Raw genomic sequence first — 20,528 nt, forward strand, 5'->3', positions numbered from 1 at the left:
ATTCACATGTATTGGGATTTTTTTAGCAAAGACATGTAGCAGAATACATTTTGGCCTAAATTTATGCCGAAATTTTATTTTTTTTACTGGACATGTTTAACCACATGCCGCCCAGCCACTGTAGAAATACGGCGGCAGGGCGGCACGGCTGGGCAAAACCACGTTTTAAAACGTGTGTTTTTAAAACAGGTAGGGGGCACGCGCGAGGCGCGTTGCCGCCCTACCTGTCCCGCCGATCATGGCCGCGGATGTCAGTCCCCGGGTCACAGCCGGTCGTTACCGGCTATGTCCCGGCGATTAGCGGCAATCAGTGACAGAGAGCACAGCTGCAGTTCCCTGACAGCTCCTGACATGCTGATCGGGACAGAAGAGTTTATCTGTCCCGATCAGCTGTGTTCCCCGCAGTACACACCCCCGCCCCCTAGCAAAACACTCCCCTCACACAGTTAACCCTTTCACTGAATAATAAAGTTAACCCCTTCCACCCCAGTGCCATTAGTACAGTGTCAGTGTTTTTTTTTGCACTGATCACTGTATTGGTGTTACTGGGGATGTCATTGACCCCAAGTCAGTTCCCCCCCAGTGTCAGAATGTCCGCCGCAGTCCCACCATAAGTCGCTGATCACCGCCATAAGTCACTGATCGCCGCCATAAGTCGCTGATCACCTTCATTTTTTGTATAAAAAAAAATTTAAAATCCCAGTATCTTTCCCGCCATTTGTAAATGCTATAACTTTCACGTAAACCAATTAATTTACACGTATTGGGGTTTTTTGTAGCAAAGACATGTCGCAGAATGCATTTTGACAGAAATTTATGACTAAATTTGATTTTTATTTTATAGCAAAAAGTCCAAAATATTATTTTTTTTCCTCAAAATTGTCAGCCTTTTTTTTTATAGCGCAAAAAATAAAAAACGCACAGGCGATCAAATACCACCGCAAGAAAGCTCAATTTGTGGGGAAAAAAAGGATGTAAATTTCATTTATGTACCGTAGTGCATGACCGCGCAATTGTTCGTTAAACTAGCGCAGCGCTGTATAGAAAAAAAATGGCGTAAATTGCAGTATCTATACCATAGTTGTAGACGCTAAAACTTTCACACAAAGCAATCAATATACACTTATTGGGATTTTTTTTACCAAAAACATAGCAGAAAACAAATTTGGCCTAAATTTATAACTAACTTTGAGTTTACTATATATTTTTTATAGCTGAAAGTAAAAAATATTGTTTTTCTTCAAAATTTTTTGTTTATAGCGTGAAAAATAAAAAGCACACAGGTGATCAAATACCACCGAAAGAAAGCTCTATTTGTGTGAAAAAAAGGACGTAAATTTTGTTTGGAAGCAGCATTGCATGACCGCGCAATTATCAGTTGAATTAATGCAGCGCCGAGTAGCAAAAAGAGGCCTGGTCATTAAGGGGGTAAAGCCTCCGGAGGGCAAGTGGTTAATAGCAAAAAGTAAAAAAATTGTTTTTTTTCAAAATTGTCACTTTTTTTATAGCGCAAAAAATATAAAAAGCACAGGCAATCAAATACCACCGAAAGAAAGCTCAATTTGTGGGAAAAAAAGTCTGTAAATTTAATTTGGGTGCAGCGTTGCATGACCGTGCAATTATCAGTTAAAGTAATCCTCAGGAGGGCAAGTGGTTAATAAAGGCTGTTTAGGTTAAACTAAATAATATGGGGTGACAAAAACTAATTCATATGGGGTGACAAAATCTAATTCATATGGGGTGAAAGAGGAACATGTTAATAATTTTGTTTTTTATTTTTTACTTGTCAGGTTGCTTCAACTGACATCAGATGTCACTTTTAATTCTCCCATGTGTGAGCTGCATTTATGGTTCATTTGTTGACAGTCACAGCTGCTATTCATACAGTTTCTCCTGGCTATCATAACAACTAGGCATTGCTGGCAAGAGGAAAGAGGGAGTAAGGGCAGAAGGACAGGATGTACTAACCACACTGTGTACAATAATTACTTTTTTGGGGCATAAGTAGCACATCCAGTGTCCACACATGGTTAAAATGGGAATTACATTCACTTTAGGGAAATTTTGCGCTACATCCTTATAGGGAGGTGCAATCTATATTTTCCACTGCAGGTGGCACTCGACCCCAGCAGCAATGCAGAGAGGAAGTTGAAGGAAACTGAGCTTCTCTATGACTTCCTCGGTCACACATGGCAGTAATTCAGTTGGATCTTCATCCATGGACTGACACTCTGACAGCCAGTTTGAGTCAAGCAGAGTCTATTTAAGACTCTGACCCCGGGTTTTGGTGCACTTTATGTGAGTGCCTAGTGTAGGGACAGGTTACCTGTCTGTCAGGGACAGCACTAGCGGTAGGGAAGGTTCTGGTGGAGTAGGGAGAGAGAAGGGACTACGTGTATCTTTTTAGCAAGCTTGCCCTTTGGTTTGGATCAGCCAGGCCACACTCCGCTCCTTGTGGCAGACACTGTTGGCAATAGTCTACAGACCACTGTCTCTACACTGTTCTGTTGTAAGTAGCCATGTTTGGGTGATTCTCTCTACCGTGACTGGTTGTACTGTTGAACTGTTTTGACAATATATCGTTTCTGGAAAACCAGGACTCTATGTGCTTACTGGCCACCACACAACACTTCACCTAGCCAACATCCTATTGTGTCATCAGAACAGGAAGCAAAGGCAGTCTCCCCAATGAGACTCAGACAGCAAAAAAAAAACTTGGTTAACCCTATTCCTCTCTATCCAAAACAAAAAAATGTTTTGGCTTTATGTACAATTTAAATGATCATTTTATCCAAAAACAAATAATAGCACGTCTAAATGATATTTAGGTTGTAAATTGAATAGTTGCAAGAAAAAAATAATACAAGATAAAATAATAAATAGAGATAAAATCGCTCCTCTATCTTAGTAAGTCAAGCCTAATGCATTATGAAACATAAGCATTCTACAGTTCACTAAAGTAGCAAATTATATCATCCAGCATCTGTATTATACGATATCATGCTATTACAGCAAACTATGTAAATGGTGCACACTGTGAAGGCAAATTGCGTGAACCAGAATCAGACCAGAACCACACATTATATCACACAGGAAATTATATCAAACTGCAGTAGCATATTATATCATTAATTAAAGCCATATGATGCTGCAAAAGCATTTTACATTACCTAACAACATTAAATGTTGTAACACCACAGTACAGGCCAGCTCATGTTAAGTCCGCTCATATTCAGACACCATTATCGCATTCATGTTAAGTTATCGCTAGCCCCCTCCTAATGTAAAGCACCCTCATATTAAGCCACCAGCATCCCCAATGTAAAGCCCCTCATAATAGGATTCTACCAGCCCCTCCCCTCCCCAATATGCAACCCATTCATAATGAAACAACATCAGTTTCCCACATGCAAGTTTCAGCTTTCCCCTGCCTGAACCATATTGTAAACTGGTAGTTAATGTAAATGCCCTTGTGACACTAACATTCAATGTAAGTGTGATACATAGGTGGTCAGTATAAAGCTGGCCTTAAGTTAGTAAATTTTTTAACAAATGTTCGCATATAAAAATTCATACGAGCATGAAAATTCTCACTGTATTCATGTGTTAGAAATTACTCCAAAATATAATTTGCTTTTAACATTCACAATTGGAGTGATTGGACTTTCCCGAATGAAAACCATATATGCTGTTAGAAATTTGTTAGGTCGAGAAAAAAATTTCCATTCTGCTCCTTTGAATTTTCTCATCACTGCGGTCGAAAATGAATGTTGATTTGACCCCACTAACAATTTGTAAATTGAAGAAAAGTTCTTGAAACAAAACATTTTTAACAACATTCTTCTAGTGTATGGCCAACTAAAATTACCTTGTTACAAGAGCGGTCAGTCTATTGATGGGCAGTGCAAATGCCTCAGACACATTGGTGGTCAGTGTAGAATCCCCATTACATTGGTGGAGAGTGCAAATGGCTCTTGTAAATTGGTGGACAGTGTAGAATCCTCTTGTTAAATTGTGGTGGTTGGTGAAAATGTTCCCATTGTATTGATGGTCGGTGTAGAATCCCCCATATTGGGTGGCATTTGCAATGAGCACCAATATACCAAAGAAATTCAACACTCACTACGTATTAGAATGGTGGCCCCATTACATTAATGGTTACTGAAAATTTCCATTATATTAGTGTTCAGTGGAAGAGTGGTGGTCATTGTTGTGCCTCTTACCCCTTTCCCACTAGTATCCACTCTAGTGGGATAATGTAACCCTCTCATTGATATCAGTGAAATAAGTGCTTCCATTCTTTGGAGTTCGATGATAACTTACCTGAAGAAGAACTTGTACAAGATATGCTAATACTCACACTGCTGATATTGGCACTGGAAACAACTTATACCATCAACTGAAGATCAGCCTTCTCCCTTGAAGCTTTCACTCACTAAAAATTCCCTATCTTACATCCATCCTTTGAGGTCCTGGAGCCCATTATAGGAAAAGAAGAGCAGGCTGTACAGGTATACATCTGCCTGTGGTTCAGTGAGTCACAGACTAGATACAGTTTACTAGTATGATGGTTCAGTGCGTTCATTGCTTACTGTGCTGTTAATTTACAAGTAGCAGTAACACAGAGCATTGTGTTAGAACATTAGTCGGACAATGGTGACACCAAGTGTGATTTTTCTAAAATTTATATTTTTTTGGTATGCAATTTATTTCTTTAAATAGTTCTATAAATATATATTTTTTACCGTGAGTCAAGTGAGGATGTTAATTTAATAGAAGTGGTAATACAGATAAAAAGCATGGCATTAGAACATTAGTCAAAAGTATGGCAAAACATGAGTTTACATAGCTATACTGTATATAAAATACTAGATATAAAATATATTATTCCTATGGTAAACCTTAGTTGAATAAATACATTTGAAAGGCAGAATGTTTTGTGGCCATGCTACCAACCAATTTTTTTAATTTATGGTCTGCAGGTGTTTTTCTTGTGATATTATGTACAAAAAAAAGCCTGGATGGACAATCAATTAAAAAAATTTTCCGTCCTGAGCTTTACTAGCTATGTATGAAATTGCAAAGCAAAGCAAACAGCCACATACATGAAATGAAATACATACGTGTGCACTGTTTTAACTGGCATAATTTCACATGTTTATTCAGCCAGCCTTGTGGTTCATTTGGGTTAATGTTCTTGGGGAAGCTTCCCTTAGCTTAGTGAATGTAGTAAGAATTTACTATGCAAAGAAAAGTCAACCGTTCACAAGGGACATAATAAAAATACCAGTATTTTCGTTTTTACATTTAGACAATGGAAATCAGCAGAATTTGTTACCTTCATTAAACTAAGGGAAAGATCCCTTGCAAGTTAAAAGCCTATCTGCCATTAGTAAATTAACCCCCATTGTCTAAACAGCAGGAAGAAAACAGGAAGTTTTCAAGCTGAAACAGAAAATGGTGGTGTCGCCCTAGATGGCTTTGTTGTGGAAGTGAGTTAGATACAAGACTAGATGAACAGAATTACATTTCTTTTTTGGTAAGTAAAATTATTAAAATCTACACATTTCAACTGTGTACTTAGCCATTTAGCTGGTGTTGCAAATTATGCAAACTAGTAATTCATACAACCATGTATGTTTAATTTGCTATTGCAGAGTTCTGCCACAACTGAGAATTTTATGTGTTCATTGCTATTTTAATGGAATTCATTAATGCATTCGTTCTTTCACCTATTGTTTAGTTATATTGTACTATTACTGCGAGGAGGATTCATTTTGTTTATTTCAGGACTTATAGTAAGTTTGGCACTTCTTTTTTTCTTGATTGGTTAAATTGCATTCAGGTCCTGTCTTTGATGGTCTGTCTTTGGATTGGTATATATAAGCACATATTTATTTATTTTGAAGAGTATTTTGCACATTAGAGAGGTTCACACCATTTATTGGGTAGGGGGCTAGCACTTCACATTTCTTTAAATGCAAACATTGGCATTACACAAATCAGCTTAAATTATTTTTTAATTTTGTTTTTCCTTAGGTATATCATGTTATATATTTGTTGCTGTGGCATAGTTCATTTTTTTAACATAACTGCTCCACATAGCCTGCAGTACATTTGTACCTGCATGGTTTTTAACTATTGGAATTGTAACTTAGATGGAGTAAAATCACAGCATCTTGTTCACTTATAAACTGCCAAAATAAAGATACATTGTGTGCTGTGGAGAATTTTATAGAAGTAAAGAATAGACGTATTTAAAAGTAAATGATACAATATATAATGAATTATACATTTTGGTAAGGGACCTAATTTCAGTTTAGTAAAGCCCCAGGGGTAGACCAGGGGCGTCCAACCTTTTAACTTTCCTGGGCCACATCAGAAGAAGAGGAATTGCCTTGGGCCACACATAAAATACACTAAAACTAAAGATAGCTGATGAGCAGAAATAGTCAGACAGATAACAAGGTAATTATCACTGATATAGATAATGCACCTATCTGAGTAATAAAACTTCACCCAAAAGAGAACAACATAAAAGAAGTGCGATATTTGACACTGTTTTTGATAAACTAACTGACTTCTCCATCAAGATTAATGGCACAACCATCAACACCCCCCCCCCACCCCATGTCAGGGTGCCTGGCGTAACTGAACTCTCCTTTCAGCCCCACATCCAGTCACTGTCAAAAGTGCCCCGCTTGAATCTCCGCAACATCTCCAAAAATCACCCTTCCTAACCAATGACTCCACAAAGCTGCCAATTCACTCTCTGGTCACCTCTTGCCTCGACTACTGCAATCCTCATTGGATTACCTTTACATAGGCTATCCCCCCTTCTGTCCATCATTAACGCTGCTGCCAGACATCCACCTTACCAACTATTCAGTGTCTGCTACCCCTCTCTGCCAATCCCTTCACTGGCTGCCCAACAAATTTTGAGGTGGTATAAAAAAGTTTTGAGGCTAGTTTATTAACATGTCAAAATATAGCAGCACAAGGCTGCACACACATGCACAAGGAGCACCGACCTTCATAAGTCAGTGTGCAAAAATACATTGTCCTGTGTACATTGGGAGCTGTGCAACTGGTGCTGTTCTGACCACGTGCATTACCACATCTGCTATTTCATCATGAACAGCAAGTTAGAACAAAGAGCAAACATGAAATTCTAGGTGAAACTGGACAAATCTGCCACAGAGGCATTTGACATGATTCGGCAAGTATACGGCAATGCTGCAATGAGTCGTTCGAGGTGTTTTGAGTGGCACACACACTTCAAGAGTGGAAGAAAAGCACTAGAAGATAATGAAAGATCAGGAAGACCTCCAATGAGCTCAACCCCAAAAAATGTCAAAACCATTCAGCAACTTGTGCATGATAATCGTCAGAGACGACATTGCTGCCATTGTTTGTGTCATACGGAACAGTCCAGGCAATCCTCACGTATGATTTGAATATGCGCTGTGTCGCTGCCAAGTTTGTCCCCAGGTTGTTGACCCAGGAGCAGAAGAAACACCGCATTCAAGTCTCCCAAGAACTCCGTTAGTGTGCTGTGGATGACCTGGCCTTCATATTGAGGATCATTACCAGTGACAAAATTTGGGTGTATGGGTTTCACGCAGAATTTCATGTTTGCTCTTTGTTTGAAGTTGCTGTCCGTGATGAAATAGCAGACACGGTAATGCATGTGGTTAGAATAGCATCAGTTGCACAGCACCCAATGTACACAGGACAATGTCCTTTGGCACACTGACTTATGAAGGTACGTGCTCCCTGTGTCTGTGTGTGCAGCCCTGTGGTGCCATCTGTTGGCGTGTTACAAAGCTAGTCTCAAAACTTTTTGATACCACCTCATAAATTCAAAATACTAACAACAACTTACAAAGCCATCCACAACTCGGTCCCCCAGCTACATCACTAACCTAGTCTCTAAATACCAACCAAATTATTCTCTTCATTACTCCCAAGACCTCCTGCTCTCTAGCTCCCTTTTCACCTCCTCCCATACTCACCTCCACGTCTTTTCCCAAGCCTCACCCTTTCTATGGAACTCCCTAACCCAATCTGACTATCTCCTACTCTGTCCACTTTTAGGCAATCCCTGCAAACCCTTCTCTTCAGAGAAGTTTATCCCGTCTCCACCTGACTACTGTATTTCCCCTTTTGTTCTCCATCAGCTCATTCCCCACAGTTATTACCTTTCGTATCACTTGCTCCCCCCTTTTAGACTGTAAGCTCCAACTAGTAGGACCCTCTGATTCCTCCTGTATTGAATTGTATTGTAACTGTACTGTCTGCCCTTATGTTCTAAAGAGCTGCGCAAACTGTTGGCGCTATATAAATCCTGTGTAACAAGAATAATATCAATATCTGGTTCGATGGATGCAGTATTATGCGCAATGAATTTTCAAGTGGCTTATCAGATATTTTGAATCTAATTTTGCCCTTCATATGCTTCATCCTTAAAAACAGTTGCTCACAAATATAGGTGCTGTCTAAAACTTATGACATGAATAAGGTGTGATCGTGAAGAGTGGGAGATTTTTTTCTAGGAAGGTAAAACATATAAAAGTCCAGTAAAGAGACACTGTCAAATATTTCTCCAGCCGCATGTGTTCGCTGTAAATTCATTTTCAGAAAAAACTCCCCAAAGAAACATTTTTTAGGTAAGTTTACGATTTTCTGTTTAGCTGCATTCATAGTCATCTTGGGCAGGATGCAGCCCGTGGGCTGCAGGTTGGACACCCCTGTGGTAGACTGTAGTCCAATATTTAAAAATGGCATAGCGATTTCCAAGTGAAATGCTGCAAAAAGTGCTTTCTAGCATCATATCTTGTATCACATTTAAAAATCATACAAGCTAACTAAAAAGGGTCATAAAAAAGTATTTTGGTGGGGTTTTAACATATATTTATTATTACTTTGCTTAGTTTATTGGTGGGAAATTGTGTACTACTATTATAGTTCTACTATTATTTATTAATATATCTGGTAATGTATAGTTGAACTCTAGGCAAAAAGTAATAAAAATTTTTTTGTAAAGTGCAAGTAATCACACAGCAGAAACATCAATCAATACATTTACATAGCTGTTTGCATACATTTGTTCTGTATGAATGAAAATTGAATGTTTTCAGGCTATATTCTATGCAGATTGAATGTTATGCGAATGGAGAAAATACTGCATTATTGTTGATAGATGGCACTGAGTATCCTTGCAAATCTGCTCTATCCATTGGCATCATTGTGGTATTTTCCCCATTCACACTTTTTCTTAAATGGATCACATTCAGTTTGCAGTTTTGATAGATGAACAGCCATGGAATTTTTATATATATATATATATATATATATATATATATATATATATATCATCCCTTAAGTGTTTTTGAAAAGCTACAATACTTAAATGGCTAACACTGACCCTTTCAGGCATCCCATATTTCATATCTTTTATTTTGGGCACGCTGCATTAAGGAATTAAATAATTGTGGAAATTTATATGAAGGAATTTTGACCTGATGGTCTCAGTTTGGTACATTTATTAAATTATTGGTACTTTAAGACAACATACTTTTAACTGGATAATTTTATTTGAGCAATTTACCTAATTTTGCACTGTTCATAAAGAACTATTTAATTGGATGTTAATAATTTGGGTGCTGTACATAAAGATACATATCCTAAAGCATGGCACACGTGGAAATAGTCACATGGTCTCAATTTGGCCCTAGCAGCTGCACTCTGTACACTCTTCAACTTAATTTCTAAAAGCTGCTAATGCACATAGGAATCACAGGAGCCTTCTTGTAATAATTAATATAGCAATTTGGAACAATATTTTAAAACTGGATCAGGTTTGTCTGTTTTCTCAGTTTTAAAAATGAAGTGTAGGCAAGCTGTTTAATACACAGTTGAAAAACAGATTTGTGAACTGTCTTACCTGTTAACGTGTTTCTAGTTCTGTTTAGCGCGTTTTCAAATCCAGACATCCCTACCAGGCACTACTCGTGCCCTGACCATTTCTTCACTGCAGTCAAAGCAATACAGCTTGGTCAAGATTGTGATTGGATAGTGAAGGAATAGCAGTTTACTGCTGAGATAATTTCTGGGCTCTCCTCCAATCACCAAGCTCCATTTGTTAGATTCACACCACTGTGCAATGTAGTAGATTTTACTGATGTGCAATGACAGCCCAAGGTACTTTTTAATGAATTCTGATGGAATTAAAGGGTATTTATTGCCTACACTTACAATTTAATGCCACCCTGTCAGTCACCTAGAAAAAAATGGAGGTTCTCTGCAATAAAAGAGCTGTTTTTTTAATCCATTCCATAGCTCTCCAGTTGTTTGGAGTTGGCTGCTTATGTCATCTGATGTGCTCTGTGGTTCTATTCTCCAACCCCTTTGTCAATAAAGAACACAGCAGTGATGTAAAAGATGGAGAATGAAGACGACAGGCACATGACTCTTCAAGAAGTGTTGAATGCTGGATGTTGGAATGGAGACCAGTCACCAAAGAGATAAGTATATGAACTCATCTATTCCAGAAATTCTCCATTCTGATTTTTTTTTCGACAAATGACAGGTTCGCGTTAAAGATCAATTTATCAAGTCATTGCAAGAAAAGGAATAGTAACCCAAACCAACCAACCATTTTCAACATATTTGAGTGTAATCAGAAAAAGATGTATTTTTTTCTCTCAGAATAAAATATAATTTTTTATATGCTTGGTTGGCAGTGATTAACTATGCTTGCAATTGATGGGTTATATTGCATACCATCAATACTGCTTGTAATATCCTATAAAAAGTCTAATAGTTTTGAAAGTGTAGACTTAAAGTGGTTGTGAACCTTAGACATGAAATATGAGCAAAGTATATCCCTCTATATTGTGTACTTGGATCAGTCCAGAGAACTAAGTGTCATTTCTATCTGCTACCTCCTTCCTCTGCTATGAGCACAAATCACTTCTGACAAGTAATTCTGACACTAAGAGATAAAAAGGTGATAGGGAAGGGCTTCAAGCACACACCCTGTGATTGACAGCCTCAGTTCTGTTCCTGTGTGTTGTGTTAAGGAGGTGTGTCCCTTCCCTCCAATCAGCTCTCACTGAGATCTGCAGAGTGTAATTTCAACTCTCTGCCCCCTGCTTTCTGAAATCTCACACAAGGTGAATAAATTCTGCAGCTGTAGAAAAGTGAGGGCTGCAGATAAACAGGTACAGCTTATGAAGGAGGATTTGTTTCATCTCTGTGTATCAACTAAGACTAGTCACTTCACTGGGTATATATAAGGGTTTGCAACCACTTTAACTGGGGATGAATTTATGGCAAAAAAGGATGTGTTTTGCATGCAAAATCCTTGTTTTTTTCTGACTTTAATGAGATTCAGTCTTTAGTCCAGAAATCTTACTGCATATCATTCCAAAAATGTTCTCACTTTTGTGTGTTATGGGTATGTATATGCAGTAAATCCTAACAGGTGTTGTGTAGTAGTGGAGAAGGGTTGGAACCTCTGTCAGTCTTTTGGTGCTGTATGCATCACCCAATGGCCCCAATGACAACATAGGAAGTGCCCACGACAGAGACATGGTTGGCAATTAAAAGCCCAGGTTCTATTCCTGTCTGTTCAAAAATAATACTTTTTGCTGACTGTGTCCTTAAAGTGGAACTTAACTCCAAAAGTGAAGATTTGCTATTACATGCTATAAAGCATTTTGAAATGTTAATTTTGCCTACGAGGTATCCTGTACCTTTTGCCTGCAATTCATCCAGAAAAATGGCAGTACACTTTCTAGTATGTGAAATGATGTGATAGTTGTATATCTCCAGGTTAAGATTCCTCTGACTGCTATTTTCAGGAGCTTTGGGGATTTCTCCACTGGGGGGGTCTGTCACGAGGAAGCTTCTACCAAGGTGGCCGCCTCCACACTGAGAACAAATTACGCTAAGTCCATTTTAGGACAAGGTCACCTGCAGGAAGACCACAAGCAATGCAGGTGACTAATCTTTTGCCCTATGCCTGTCTTTTTGGGTAAGCTTTCACAGTTCAGTTCCACTTTAATGGAGATTTAAATGACATTAACACCGTTCCCCCCCTCAAACTAAAAAAAATTACAAGATACAGTATATAGATATAAAAGAAGGGACCTTCAAGGTACCAATCAATTAAGAGTAGTATATTTCTTTAAATCCATCCTTTTATTATAGACAATAGGTTAGAAAACATGCATCTTGTCTGATCCAATACAATGATAAAAGACACCCTACGATTCCAGGCTCACACCACATATCACCTTATTGGGAAACATATCTCAAGATGTCACAATATTTTATGTTATGACATATATTGTTATTAAAAAATGTTAACACAATACATAAAAACCATGGTGAGGGATTCTATAAGCAAGGGCTTACAATTTCAAGTCTAGACCTACTAGCCAGGCACAAACCTTACTCTCCACCAGTTGCCCCACCCAACCTTTCCCAGGTCCAACCCCAACCACGCCCCCTTAAAGCTTATGAAATTAATTTTTCTTTAGAATAAAGAGTCCAAAATATAAAACTGTATACAGAAATGTATATCCCAGCTCCCCTGTACTCCATTATAGTGATATGACATGTATACAGTAATCATTACTGTATACATGTCATATCCCTATAATGGAGTACAGGGGAGCTGGGATATACATTACTGTATATATGTCATATCACTATAATGGAGTACAGGGGAGCTGGGATATACATTACTCATGTATACAGTATGTATATCCCAGCTCCCCTGTACTCCATTATAGGGATATGACATGTATACAGTAATCATTACTGTATACATGTCATATCACTATAATGGAGTACAGGGGAGCTGGGATATACATTACTGAGTAATGTATATCCCAGCTCCTCTGCACTCCATTATAGTGATATGGCATGTATACAGTACTTACTCCTTGAGTCCCCCGCGGCAGTGGAGAAGATGTCTCCTCTCAGCAGAGGAGAGTGGACCTCTCCTGCACCTGTCCCCCTCAGCGGCGGTGCCGAAGAAGCCGGAACTTGGAAACCGGAACTCGCCTTCACAATGAGGCTTGGAGCGCAGCCGCTCCATCATCTGTGCTCACCGCTAGAGAATTTCTCCTCGCATTTGGCGAGGGGCTTTTTCAAGCCCTGCTATAAACCATAACACTAACACTGTTGCAATGAAAGGAGCTCAATTTCATCAGAAGCATGAGGGGTGTATGTATATGTGTTTATATATACATATATATATATATACATATATATATATTACAGGCATAGATACATATGCACATAAATCTACTTTCACATTTTCTGATTGTACTTACAAAACCAGTAAACAGTGATCCCATATGCAATGGAAGCACCTCCCAATCAGGAAACACCATGGGAAATCTGTAGAAGTTCATAAAGGTTGTACACTACCACATCCTGCTGGTACTGTTAGTCATAATTTAGGGTAAATTTCCCAGGTATTCAGAATTTTATATATTTAAAAGTCCCCCCCCCCATTCAGAAAAATCTTATACTCAATAGGGTTGATTCATATAGCTATGCCTGTATTAGTTCATAATTGGAGGAAAAATCTGACTACCTCCACAAAGCATGGCTCCCTATGATGTGATGTATGATGTATGCATAAGCACACTGGTGTGTTTTAGAGGTGACCTGCCCCCCACTCATTCCCAACCACCACATGCAAGCCCAGTGGAATGGATAATGTGCAGACAGAGGAAATGAGCAATGGTCTTTCCTGCCTGGGAGGTTCTTCCATGCCTATGGTATGACTGGTTAGTCATGATTGATTTTGTAAGTTCAATCAGAGAATGTGACAGTAGCTTTGTGTGGATATGTATATAGGTCTGTATCTTATATTACTTATATAGACTAATTGCCTACCTCATTTACCTGAAGAAACTGAGCTCCTTTTAACAAAATGTGTAAATGAGTTATGGCTCATGGGGTCTAACACCATGGCAGTTGGCATCATGCTAACATTCTGTAATAATGATATGTGTAATAAAATGAAAATATATGACACCTTGAGATATATTTTCCGGTATGGTGATATATGAGTTGTAAGCCTGGAGTTGTAGGGTGCTTTTAACTACTGGACCACACAAGCTGTATATATTGTTTTACTTATTGTCTATAACAAAAGGGTTGATTTTAAGAAATATGTCCACTGTTAATATCCTGCTATCTTGGAAGTCCAATTTACTATATCTATACATCTAGTTACTCTGTAATGAAGAGTACTTACTTTCTGACTTGGTGAGGATACTGGAAGTGATGGGAAACTTTTTAACTGGGGTACAGAAAGCAGTAAAAATGTTACAGTGGTTCTAACCCTTCACCACTGGAAAATAAACAGACCATTTGGTTATAATTTACAAACTTCAGAAAAACTGTTATATATTCTGTTTTATTAAAGTCAGTGAAGTGCCTTTAAAAAAAAAGTACCATGAAAAATATTTCAAAACCATTCAGCAAATTAGCTGGGGTCATAGCTCATATTTGTGTGAATTAGTAAAGCTACGTTTTTTTTCTGTTAAATAAGCATAGAAGCCTGGAGAGAAAAGACAGGAACAACATTAAAACTAATGAAAGAAAGGAAGTTTTAAGGTTAACAAGGCAGATGTCATTTATAAAGCATGAGGCAAGAGTAAAAATAAAAAATAGCATTTTATTGCAGACAAAGTATCAAAAAAGGAATAATGTGTTTTTCTTCAGTTTTATACAAATACAAAAATATATAACATATTATATAACATTGGTTGAATACTCTGATTAAAAGATTATAGCTATTTACAAAAGAAAAAGGTTTCGTAGGGTCCATTCACTGTTCTAGTCAGCAATCTCAGAGTTAAAGCACAACTTTTCATGTTATATGATACATAAAATGAGCATTCCTTCAATAAAATACAGTTGATGTCATATTGTTTAGACTGTATTTCCCCAATCATCTATTACAGTGTGAAATGTGCCTCCCACACTGAACTGTATAGACGTGTTGAGCTCACAGAGATATAAAAGGGTGGCTATGTTTCTGGAACAGTACTGGCCAACGTACAAACAGCTGATGAATTTCTTGTTCCGATCACACTAATTGCTGATGGAAGTTTACAAAACATTTCAGGTTTTGGTTTACATGAATTTACATTCTTTCCATTTTAAAATGAATAACACGCGCAGAACTTTAAACCAGCATTGTTCATATATATTACTCCTAACCTCAAATGCACAACCCATCCCTTTCCGGGGATAAAAGGCATAAAGGGAGAATTACTAAAAAGCAGTTTTCTTCACTTTCTTCAGGGTCAATTCACTAAAGCATAATGCACGCATGATTTTTTTTTAATGTCTGGTTTTTCAGTTTTATGACAATTCTTTTCACCTTGATAAAAGGTTTAATGCATAGATAATGCATTAATAATGCATACTTGTAGTATCTCCTACAAGCATGTAAATTCATGGATTTCTGTACATAATAGTAAATTCACAAATACTATTGCAAAGTTCTTATTCTTTATTTCTGTTGGAGAAACTGTAGCCATAAAATACAGTTATTATTGTTTTATGCAAAATAAAATTAAAATACCACACCTATTGATAGCTTTGTTCGTGAATTAGGAAAATGATCATAGGATAAAATGATCAACATACTTAAAGCGGGTTCAAACTCTCTCAGTCAACTATTTTTATTCTTTAGCTGCTATCATTAGTAAATACTTAGAAATATATTATATTTTCTTGTTTTAAACTTCATCTTCCTGTCCCATGGCCTAGGCCAAAATGATGTCATACATCCCAGAAATGCTAGGGGGGTAGTGTTTTTCAAAGTGATTTCTCAACAAAATAAAGCATGGATGACATGGATGGATGGATGAGTTTGCTTTGAATATTAACAATTAATTACTAGCAATTAACAACTAACTCCACTTTAAAGCTCAGTTTAGTGAATTGACCCTTTAGCCCTGTGAGCCGGTGTTTTCTTCAAACACCCAGTTATGTACTCATATATTTTTCTTAAGAGACCGATTCACAGGTCATGTGAATATAAAAAAAACGTATTTGATAACGCAACCTATTATATTATTTTTGTCATTGTAAGTTGTATAGTATATGTATGAAGACTTCACAGTACAAGGTTAGTATGGTCTAGTATCAAGCATACACTTTCTTTCAAAGTGTATCAAGAACTATCCCACAGATCAACAAACTTGTGTTCACAGAGATAAGTAAATAGTGAAAGATACATTTGGATTGGCATACTTATAGTAAAGTGTAAAATTAGAGTCATTTGAAGAAAGCATGTCAGACATGACTGCCAGTGTGTACTCCATTATTCCCACTGCTGCAAAATACATCTTGGAGGCTTCATATATGACTGTAATAAAACACCTGTTGGAGATGCTTGCTTCATAGTGTATTGCCTAATATTATACCTATTTTAAGCTCTATTTAGCCCATATTAATCCAGTTCAATGAAAATCATGTAAAAACCATGTCACTATTATAAAAAAAGAAAAAAATTAAATTATAGAGGTGAATGAAGCAACAACTACTCTGAACTGGAGTATAGTTTAGGAACCCACAACATGTACTATTAGAGCATTGTAATGGTACATTTTGTGGGTTTGGATCTAGCCTCTTACTGTGTCAGAATGTCTAACTGCACATTACTTGGCAATTAATGTGTTAAGAGGTCATAACTCTTCTGGTTCCTTGCAGGCAAATCTCAGAAGTACTGCTGGGGCAGCTAATTTATGCACCTCTTTGAGTGTCTGTAATTAAAGCAAGGCCTTGCACACAGGAGCAGCCATATCCTGTAGTGAGGTCAGGGGGCAGAGGAGAGACAAAAAACAGCCCAGGCACTCAGTGTGTGATAATAGTTGTATGATTCCACAGGACTCCTCACAATTTATTCATTTGGGAGTCAGGAGGGTAAAGGGAGTAGTGCCTAAGTTGAGAGAATCCAACCAGATGTTTTTGCTTCATTACTGCTGACCTCGTTTTATGTTGGTCTGTTAAGCAGAGTTACTATGAATACCCCTTACCAGGCTGTATGCAGGTGTTAGTTACAGATTTCCTTCACACAAGAAAACGACAAGCTGTTCTTATGTGAATCTGATCCTCTTGTATTACAGCCACATGGGCCAGATTAGACATACAACAAAAATTATTTTATATGCAACATACTTTCTGTATATTGCATATAAAGTGTTTTTTTAATATCATTCAAATATTTATACAGCAGCTTGGGTTGAGAAGATTTTAAGGTGGGTGCAAACATTTTTGTATTTGCTATACAATAATATTACTTTTGGGAGGCAAGTTTAAATGCTGCCTTATATTGGTGAGTAACGGTAAAATATCACAGGAAGCTGTCAGAAGGAGAGCAGTACACAGTGGTCTATTAATGAGAACATATCACATTAGTACATATTTACATTAAATAACCAATTGGGTTCACCAGAAATGAAAATAGCAATTTGGCTTGAACTTGATTATGTATTTGAAGTGAAATTGAGTCCCATAATGTAAAGGACAGGAGAATTTGCAATCTATTCAATAGGGTTACCAAAAGTCTAAAGTTGCACAAGTCATTTTTTAAAGCTTAAGGGACACTTGTGTGACTGTAGTCTTTCTTTTTCTTGCAAAAATACAAGTGCTATATGGGGTTAGTTAATGAGGCAGTGCAAGAAAAATGGTCAAGTAAAACCACATTAAGATATGGATTAAGATATCAAAAAAGTCCAGAACATTTCAGCTAAATGTAGATACATCCATGAAAGAAGACATCTGATTGGTTGCTTTATGTTTTAACATGGTTTGCATTGTCCTTTGTCTTATTGGAAAGTCCACTAGTGCTCATAGGTGGCATGTATTTGTCTGTGAATCAAGCATTTTTTTTTTTTTAAGAGAGTAAACTTATGTGGAAGAGGTTTCACTATCTATGCCCACTCATAGTTCCTGTGGTTTCTGTCATACAGCAATATCACAGGATCTTCATCTAAAAACAATGATGCTCCATGGAGCATATCCTCTGCACCAACACTTCTTTTTGAATGTAAGATGAGACAGAGGTATGTTTTCTTCTAATATTTCAAGGGAAAACATTTCTGATTCTCTCAACATTGCCATCATCAGTGTAAAATGGGACCTCCATAAGACCTTATAATTTCTCAGTTTATTTAATAAGGCAAAAACCAATGTGCAATCTACAGTTGCAGCAACCAAAGAGAAGTAAATTTTCATTGTTCAGACTGCTCCAAGATGAAGTATATTAGGTTGCTATAAATATTGTCATAACCACTGACCTTTGCATTGCTTTGTTATTCTTTACTTTTTATCAGACCTGTGAAAGTAGTCTGACAACACTGCCTTTTTAATTTAAAAGCAATAGGAATCTGTAGTTGAATGTTAAAAGTATGTTTCTTTGTATTAGAAATGTACCAGGACAGGTGTTTACGAAGAAGCTAGGAAAATATTGAATCCTAGCCCTGTTTTATATGTTTAGCAAATCCATAATTACACTATTAGACATTTAGATCAAGGTTCAGTCTACCTGAAACAGATATTCCAGTTTTTGGCAGATGCTTGACAGTTAATTAGCCTACTTGCATCTCATGAGGACTGTATTGTTGAATTGTACGTCACTTCTGAGTCTGCACACCTACTTTTGCCAATTTTGAGGGAACCTATTTTACTTTATGGAAATATAATGGGAGTTGCAGAAACATGTCAGAAACAACCAAAATTCCCAGGTGGACAGCAACAGAAGTCGAAACTAAGACACAGAACATGCCAGGGGGCTGCATCAACGCAAAAGCTCTATCTACAACTTGATCATTACAATTGGATAGATCCTTCAGTTTTAAATTCCAATCATCTGCTGCTGCATCTTGTCTTGTAATAATAATATGGTTTGAGAGAAATGAAAGAGAATGGAAGTGCTGTGAGAGACATTACACTTAAACATCTCCAATTCTTGAGCGGGCCTTTCCGGTCTGTTAACAGAACACTCCAATGACTACAAAGCAATGGTATTTCTTCCTATGTTTGTATTATGGCACTTGCTTGTTCAGTTTTGGCATAAAAACAAACCCAATGTTTTGATGCAGGTTAAAAAAATATTCACAAAACCCCGGAGGCAGCTGGAAAGGGGTTTTCTTTGTGCAATCTGTGGAGAGTGGGAACAGATGGTGACTACATTTCTGCGAACCTCAAAATTAAACATGGAGGCAGCTGCAAAACCCCTTTCACTTTGAAAAAAGTAGCAAAAAAAGTTTGGTTTCTGAAACTATAATCACTTTGTACTGTTACATGATAACATATTAAACAGTGTTAACATATTTTTAAGGCTTTAGGTTTATTACATACTAAAAAAGCCATATATATATCTCTATGCCTATCTTGACAGTACCATGTGCCTGCTGTTATACCAAACAATAGTACCTGTAAAAGGTAAAGTGTTTTTTTTTCAGGAAAGCTGATTATCTGCCCACACTCCACCTACACAAACGCAGCACCCTTACCTACATTTAATGAAAGCTGTGACTTAGTCCCTATTATAGATATGTCATTAACTGCAAGGCATATTCCAACCTCCTTCCATCACAGCTCAAAAAGTAACAAAGGCTATATTAAATATATTTTTATATATATATATATATGTAAATATATATTTATATGTAGAGGCAGAAAAAGCAAGAGCAAAAATGATGAATGCATGGATTTTGAAAGGTTCAGAGCTCGAAAGACATTTTTAACTTTTGATAATGTCTACCCTTCCAAACTTACAAATTTGAAATTAAAGCTCACAGCACAAATGTCTGAACCTTGCAATGTATAGCTGAATGGGTTTCCCCTATGGTTTTGATTGTTTTGAAGGCACCTCTAAGACTCTGACTGTGTCAGGTTCTGCTTATTAAGGATGTCCCGGCAATGTGAAGGAGAACCCTCAGGCCCTTGGCAGCATAAGGGTAATGAGGCTCAGCACAAGATACATTACAAGATTCCTGGTTACAGGTGTGTAGGTGCCCATGGATGATGTGTCTTAACACATTTCATGTCGAGGTGGAAGCTGTACATCTGCTGTCTCCTGCTTACTTGTTCAAAGCTTTCTCCAGGTACTCCTGGATCCATTTAATCTTGGGGTCCAAGCAAATTTGTTTTCCATTATGCTTCAGACGAGCCCTATGGAGCAACAAGGTTAGGGTAAAAGTTTTAGGGAAAAACTAGTACAGAAGGCAGATAAACATCCATTATCAATGGGGACCAAACTTGTAAATGCTATGCTTTAAAGAGACCTCTAACATTCAGGACCTTGTAGCATCCTACATTAGAAATATAACAAAAAAAAAATATTGATCACTTGAACATTGACTAGAGCTGAGATTATGTGAAGGCAGGTCATATAAAAATACAGCTCTAAAACATTCTGTTTTGTTCAAAACAAACTAATATGCATGTGAACTAAATAGAGTAAATTTGCTAAAACA

The 20,528-nt window shown here is 37.4% G+C and overlaps 1 protein-coding gene across 2 annotated transcripts in view; it reads right to left on the minus strand.

The window, feature by feature from the left end:
• Positions 1–20,528, minus strand: part of CXCL12 (C-X-C motif chemokine ligand 12) — a 112,276-nt gene that overhangs the window by 58,781 nt on the left and 32,967 nt on the right. The window contains exon 3 of one of the 2 annotated variants that reach the window (XM_089680013.1): positions 20,137–20,223. In XM_089680013.1, the coding sequence (XP_089536139.1) occupies positions 20,137–20,223 (87 nt within the window). Of the gene's footprint in view, positions 1–14,687; positions 20,224–20,528 lie in introns of those variants that run through there. The other variant, XM_089680014.1, reaches the window with a different exon arrangement.

Source organism: Staurois parvus, unplaced genomic scaffold (genome assembly GCF_062004578.1).
Source record: "Staurois parvus isolate SC_StPar_1 unplaced genomic scaffold, SC_StPar_1.0 ptg000234l, whole genome shotgun sequence".
NCBI lineage: Eukaryota > Metazoa > Chordata > Amphibia > Anura > Ranidae > Staurois > Staurois parvus.